The sequence below is a fragment of the Cicer arietinum genome, chromosome 5 (genome assembly GCF_000331145.2).
Source record: "Cicer arietinum cultivar CDC Frontier isolate Library 1 chromosome 5, Cicar.CDCFrontier_v2.0, whole genome shotgun sequence".
NCBI classification, from domain to species: Eukaryota; Viridiplantae; Streptophyta; class Magnoliopsida; order Fabales; family Fabaceae; genus Cicer; species Cicer arietinum.
In genome coordinates, this window is record NC_021164.2 from 79,129,735 (window position 1) to 79,137,313 (window position 7,579).

Consider the following 7,579-nt stretch of genomic DNA (forward strand, 5'->3'; position numbering starts at 1 on the left):
TTTATATCCCTATTAGGATGGTCATTAAGCCTGAAATGTTTTTTAGTAGTTTTATATTTTAACTTTTTAAATTAAAACTAAGTAAATTAAGCTATAAACTCTTTCCGCTCACCTTTAATTATATAAAATAATGACATTTCATATAATAATCAATGTAAATAATTTTAAATACTAACATATTACAATTATTTATACATGTGATTTTAAAAATTATTATAATAAAAATTAAATATTTACAATAATTAAATTGTTGTAATCGACTAAATTATATATATATATATATATATATATATATAAAATAAATTCTTATGGTAGCCAACTAAAAAGGTAGAAAAAAAATAACGGGACTTTTTCAATTCCGGCGGCTAGTGCCTAATTAAATTTGGCTGTCCTATATTTGACTTCTCACTAAGCCACCCGCCGACTATACCTGTTTTTGACTCATCCAACTATATCCTTAAAGCTGGTTTTAAAAATATTAAACCATTAGTAGTGTTTAAAGTATTATTCTCTAATATTTAAAATAATTTATAAAAAAATAAAAACACCAATTTATAGTTTTTAACTTTTTATATTTTTATAAAGATATTTTTGTTCAAAAATCTCAATTCATGGGTTATCATTTTTTTTACTCGAGTTTCAGGCAATAAATATATATAATATATATGCTTATTAATTTTAATTATCTGATATCAAATTAAAAATATAAATTATTTAAAATATGATTTAAAAAAGTTATAATGTAAATTAATAAATCTTAAATTGATGACTGAGAACAATTAATTTATATAGATGCATAAATTTAATATAACGGAGTTAGAGTCTTTGTCTCTATATCACATAGGTAACAAAATGAAGAAATAATTTTTTTATTTTTTTAATGGTGAAACAAAGAAAAAATATACAATTAAATTAAACAAAATATGTCATGGGCCACTTTATAAATACGTTGTAGACTAATATCTTGTTTATTATGTATTTGATCATTGGTAGTTTACTCTCTCAGCAAAAACTACTGTTGTTAGCCCCTTCAAACTACTTGGTGTAATTCTTCCTCAAATTGGATTGTGTTAAAAGACCTTTAAGAAGAATAACTTTCTCTGTATGTTTGGGGGGACTTCCTTTGCGCATGTATTAGGGACTCTATTAGTATTCATATCCAGTCTGTTATGTTACGTTTTAAGTGTTTTCTCTACCAGTTCTCAGTAAATGCTGCTTTTTCTTTCCTTCTTTTTCAGTGTTCATGTTGAAATAGGAATATGATATTTTTAGCATGGTTCATTTGTTTCACAGGTTCTGCTTTGCCTGCATTGACAACTGGGCAACCATCACTAATCTCTGCCCACTTTGCCAGAATGAGTTTCAGCTGATTACTTGTGTTCCAGTGAGTGATATAAATTTGTGGAATGCTGCTTTATCTTCATTGCTTTAATATAACTCTTCAGGTTACAATTGAATTTGCTCACCTAATTTATTCTGTTTTGGACCATGCATTTTGTTTGTTGTATTAGCATTATTATGAAACTTGTATGTTATTTATGCATTTAGTATCTTGAAAATACTATTGGAATTTGGTAATTGGTGCACGGCTAACTGTATGAAACTCACTTGATGCTTTTATAGTGATTTGCTCACCTATTTTGCATGATTGCATCTTAATAACTTTCTATTGTATTATTTAACTATATTTAAGCTTAATTGATGCTTTTATGCACTAGTTTAGTTATTGCTTTTGCATTACTTTAAAAGTAACTCTTAATCATCTTGAAATAATTGAATCAATTGAATCGATGCTTACTGGTTTTCATTTAACAAATGTTTTCAACAAAATTGATTTTGCTTTTATTCTTTTAGTTATTGCTTTTATCTATGGATTTCACCACCATAGTCAAATTCAAAGATATGATGCAAGATTGACGACTTGTTTGATATTTTTTTTTTACAAAAATTTATATGTAATTTGCACAGTAGAAAAATTACAAATAAAAAATTCACACAGTAAAACTTTAATTATTTATTTTTTTAATTTAAGTTTTATTATAATTAGAATAAATAATTAGAGGTTGTTCACACTTGATATAGGTATTAATTATTTTCGAAATCAGTATTTTGGTATTTTAGTTTAAGTGACTTCATATTCAGGGATTGTTTCTTAGTGTTCACCGTTCTTAATTTTGGTTATTTCTTTATCTTATTTAGTTCGCTTGTGTGAATTCTTCATATTTGTAACTGAAATGTGAAATGAATTAATGTCCAGATTAATTATTTCTTTATATTTGCATTCAGATTAAATATACAAAATAAATATTCAGTTGAAAAGGAGGCTATCTCCTCTCTATATTCTCTTTAAATAAATATTAAATCTAATTTCTCCATTAACAAATGTTAGAATATATTTTTTGGTAATCTATTATTGGATCTATTAGATTTACAATAGAATTCATTACTTCATTATTATTAAATCTATTATTGATTTGTTTCGTGTTAAAAGAATAACTCTTTTTAAATAGCAAGAAAATTACTATTAACTTGAAGTTGTATTTAGATGTTATTTACTTATTTTAGTATTCATTATTTCTCCTTCCTTTCTCTCTTGTCTCTATATCTGATCTTTTTTCTGATAATAACAGTTATTTTTTTTTTTTTTTATATCGATTTCTTTTGCCTAATTCACACAAGCGTCCCTTGTATCAAATATCTGAAGTAAAATAAATTATAATTAATCGCCATAATATATTTTTATAATATTAATATTAATTATATTTATTCATATCTGGTATGCGTCAAAAATATTGTAGTATCGACGCATCTTGTATCCATTAATAGTAACGGTTTATCCATATTTGTTAACATTTAAAAAAAAATTAATAAAATTCAAAAAAATGAAAGAATTAATTTCAAAATATAGTTATGTACCAGAAAACTTGTGTATGAAGATTTCCAGAGTACAAAACTCGACAATTAAGTTTTTCAGTACACAATTTTCCCTTTCTTTACCGAAAACTGTTTATTAAGTTTTCCGGAATTTACCTTATGTACCGGAAAACTTAAGAAAACTTTTCTGGAAATATACTGTGTAACAGAAATCTTATTTAAAGTTTTCTGAAAGTTACCGGAAAATTAGAACCTACGAAAAATCTTTTTTACTGCTCCGAAAATTAGAAAATAGTGAAATTTTTTTAACTTTTTATTGGGTAAAATAGTAAAAAAAAAATTGAAGGTATTTTTGGTATTTTAAATTTTTTTTTGAAGGTAGAAGACAAATTTTTCTAAAAAAAAAATTCTTTCTTTTCAAATGGTCGTTCTTTGATGAATGAGGTAATATTAATTGCAAGTAGAGCATTTTAATGTAAAAAAAAAATGCTAATATATAAATAAAAAAACCTAATTTGTGGTTGGTAATAATAAAATGCGCGTGTGAAAGTTGTGTTGTGAGTGGAGAGAGAAACACTATGTATTTGGTACAATTTCTCTTTCTCTAGACAAACATCTTTTGTTTATGTTTCAAACCTCAACCACCGGTTCGGTCGTTTCTCTTTGGAGTAAAGATGCTTCGCAAACGCACATAGGTACATGCAACATGATCTGATTTAGTTTTTTAACACTTGTTTTTACTTATTCGAAGCATAATAAGTTTTTTTGTTAGATTTTTCATCTCTCTTAGATCTGGGTTTGATTAAGTAACTTCATTTTTTCAACTGAATCTACTGAGCATGCCATTATATTATGTGTTGGAAGGTCGTCATCACGGTGAGTAAGAGCTAAAAGGTTAGGGTGAGTCTTTTACGATTTTTAAATTATTTTCAATTTTATGATCGTGACATTTTGAATCCATTAAAGTTCTGAATTTTTTAGGGTTTCTGAACGTTTTCTGTTTTGGTCTTTGGTGTTTTCTTTCTGTTGTTATTAAGTTGGATTCAATGTGTTTAACTTAGGGTTTGTCTTGAAGGTTTTATTTTTCATTTTATATGTGTAATATATTTTAAAAGACTAATTTTGGTTTCACTGTTCTTAATTTTGGTTATTTATTTGTCTTGTTTAGTTTGATTGTGTGAATTATTCATATTTGTAACTGCAATGTGAAATGAAATAAAATGGGAAGGAAAATATAGCTTACTGTTTTATTGAAATCAATTCTAAAATGTTGCTAAACAAAAATCTAAAACACTAACATCAAGATTCAAGATTCTAATCTTTGTTGACGAGATTCGAGAGAAATTAAGTTAGATATTTGTTTAGAGAGATGCTGATAAGATAGTATATTCAAATTGTCTATTTTTTCTGGACATTTATTTTGTGCATAAGGTGCAAATATACATTTTTGAATGGTCTTGTACAAAACTATGATTTTTTTCTTCTTCAAAAATCAGTTACATTATACAAAAGATTGGCACAGTTCCCCAATAGGGATGCCCCAAATCTCTTTTGTAATAATATATATGAACTTTGAAAATTGCATTAATTTTGTACACCGACAGTTCTAAAATTTTATATTTGCACCCTATACTTAAAATAAATGTCCGAAATAAATACCCCATTTAAACAGAGACTATCTTCTCTCTATCTCCTCTCCAAAAAAATACTAAGCCTAATTTCTCTCAACTCTCATCAGCAAAGGTTGATTTTAGAAACTTTGAAATGGTTGATTATTGAATTTAGGAACTCATTATTGATTTTGTGATTTACAATGGTAGTAATAGTTAGTTTTCTGGTAATCTATTATTGGATCTATAAGATTTACAATGAAACTCATTACTGCATTATTAGATCTATTATTGGTTTGCTTCGTGTTAGAAGGGCTATTTTTAAATGGTAAGAAGGCTAGTATGAGCCTGAAGTTGTATTTAGATGTTATTTACAATTTATTTATTTCGCTGAATTTTAATAAAATAGTTTGAGTTTTTGGTATTTCATTTGATAAAAATATAATATTATGAAATATCATAACACTTTTTATTAGGGGCCTAATATTTTAAATTCGAACATGACATCAAAAAACATTAAGACGGCTCTGAGGCGGAGAAATAGTAACAATTTACAAGGCAAGGAATTATTAGAAAGAAAAGAAAGCAGAAGGGAAACTCAGGTGATGAAATTGGAAGAGGAATTTCAGCCCAAGTTCCACACCACTACTTTCAGTTTTTTGCCTCACTTATACACTTCAACCTCTCACATAATCATCGCATTTTGGAGATGGTTATTTTCTGCCTGTTACTCTTTCTAGGCTCCTTGGTTCCATAACTGTTCCTTTGTAGTGGCATTTGCTGACTCATCATTAATGTTACTTCTGATTGGTTTGTCGAATTTTGTGCATGGAACAGCATTGGAAATTGAGGGTTATCAACCTGAAAAATATGTTCTTTCTGTTGAATATTGTATAAATGATTTTCATTGTAGCTGATTGCTGCACAAATGGTTAAATTATTGATGATTTATGTATGAAATAAATAAATTCAATATTCAATTCAAGCTTACCGTATGACTGTATTTATTTATTTATTTATGTTACTCATCATTTGATTTCACCAATCATTATTCATTTTGATGTTCTATCAGTTGGATTTGTTGTCGTCTTATACTATCCTATCGAGTCCGTTGTCTACTGTTCTCATATTATATTTCAGTTTCCAACTGTCATATTGGATTAGAGGTGTGTTATATCATCTGAGTTGTACTTTTATTTCTTTTTCAGGTTCAATTGTAAAAGATGAGTTTAATATCACAGAAAGCTCGTCCTAAAAATGAGACCAAAAGGGAGGAGGACGTTAAAGAAAAAGAGGTCGAAGACGGTAAAGAGTGTAATGTTGAAATCTTGGAAGTGAAAAGGAGGAAGACGGAAAAGACAATTGGTCGAGTTAAAAGGCAGAGATTTAAATCTATAAATAAGTGCACTTACTCTGACTCACGTCATCATGATCGTGCAACAAACAAGCAGAATATGAATATTCAGCAAAACTCAAATAGTAGTAAGAATTTTGATCTGATCTCAAAGCTTCCTCAAGAGTTGATGCTTGCTATCCTTAGTTTGGTTCCTCTTAAGTGTCTGCTTAACTCTGCAAGGCACGTATCCAAACCTTGGGCTACTGCTATTCAAGCCTGCCTACGTGGTAAACCACCTGGTATTTATATTGAAATTATACATACAACAAGGGCTTCTTATTTCTTGAATATTCAAGACTATGTCAAGGGACATTCTGAAAGGATTTATTTGGGACTCTCTTTCAGATTTGGAGAGATAGTCGCCATTTCTGATGGCATGTTTCTGCTTTGTGATCGTTTTAGACTTACTTACGTCGTAAACCCCATCATTAAGTGCTGCTTTAGAATTCCTCCTTTACCCTTTTCAAAACTACGGGCTGAATTGCGATCTACTATAGCATGTGTTCCCCGCACTGGCAAGTTCAAGGTGTTCTTAATAGATGACCAAAATGTTTCAGGGGTCAATTGGTATGTTTTCAACGTCCTAAGAATTGGAATTGACAACACATGGAAAGAGATAGTTAGAAAAGAAGTTAAGTTGTTGAATTACAAGGGTCTTTTAGCATGGAAACCAGTTCATAATGGAGACAATGATATTTATTGGATAACAGAGGAAGGAGTGATTGTGATGGATGTTGACAAGGAAATTATTATAAGAGAATATCCACTCCCCCCTCAACCAGTGTATACTTTTCCACTTCCAGTTTATTTATGGACGGGAGATTGTCTTTCTTTCATTATGGATGAAAAAGACAGTAGAACATATCAAATCTATACTTTGGATATGGATTCAGGAAAATGGACTCTTTATCATGAGATTAGACCTTTTCATAATACGGGTATTTGCAGCCATAAGCTTGGTTTTGATTTTAATATAATGGCAACGTCTCTGATTTTTCGGTTTTGGATCAACGACCAAATCATCTTTATAGGAATTTTTGTTCCAAATCCAACAGGATTCGTGACAAATGTACACTTTTGTTACAATATCAAAACAAGACAAGTGGCAAAGATTGATTGCATTCCTATAGGCAATTTGAAGGCATGGCTTCATACCCCAACTCTAACTCGTTGCTAAGTACTCCAATGTATGCCTATGTAGAAGTATTTATATTTATATTTGTCCTACTTGGCCAAAACAATGAAAAAATAATGAGGATCTACGTTCCTATTTTATTATTATTATTATTATTATTATTATTATTATTATTATTATTATTATTATTATTATTATTATTATGTTTATGTTTATGTTTATGTTTATGCACATTTTGATATGGCCAAACAAAAGGTCAAGTTTTAAGGGGTTGTTTTAAATATAACTTGTTTACACTACCCATGAATATCTGACATATTTAATTATTGATTTACTATGCATTTAAAAAATGTTATTTTTCTAGATTATATATGAAAATATAGGCTATTAGGTAAATTATTCACAATTTTTCGAAAGCAATCTAAATCTCTACTCATACAAATAGAAGCATTGTTTATAGTGATAATAGCCAACCTAGTCTCAGAAGCATTATTTATGAATTTGTTTCTTAAATTTTAAAGGTTTTAACGTTGTTCATTTATGTTGTATACATGAACCACTGTT

General features: G+C 28.4%; 1 protein-coding gene across 12 annotated transcripts; it reads left to right on the forward strand.

The window, feature by feature from the left end:
- The first annotated feature begins 967 nt into the window (after positions 1–967).
- Positions 968–7,194, forward strand: LOC101513800 (uncharacterized). 12 transcript variants are annotated; one of them, XM_027334318.2, is made up of 3 exons: positions 968–1,102; positions 1,294–1,384; positions 5,693–7,194. In XM_027334318.2, the coding sequence occupies exon 3, from the start codon at positions 5,708–5,710 to the stop codon at positions 7,055–7,057; it is 1,350 nt and encodes a 449-aa protein (XP_027190119.1). In that variant the 5' UTR covers positions 968–1,102; positions 1,294–1,384; positions 5,693–5,707; the 3' UTR covers positions 7,058–7,194. The 12 variants fall into 12 exon arrangements, with proteins under 12 accessions (XP_027190119.1, XP_073224575.1, XP_073224573.1 ...); XM_073368474.1 differs by having other exon boundaries at positions 1,005–1,205; XM_027334313.2 differs by lacking the exons at positions 968–1,102; positions 1,294–1,384 and adding exons at positions 3,246–3,569; positions 3,647–3,774.
- The last annotated feature ends 385 nt before the right edge of the window (positions 7,195–7,579 follow it).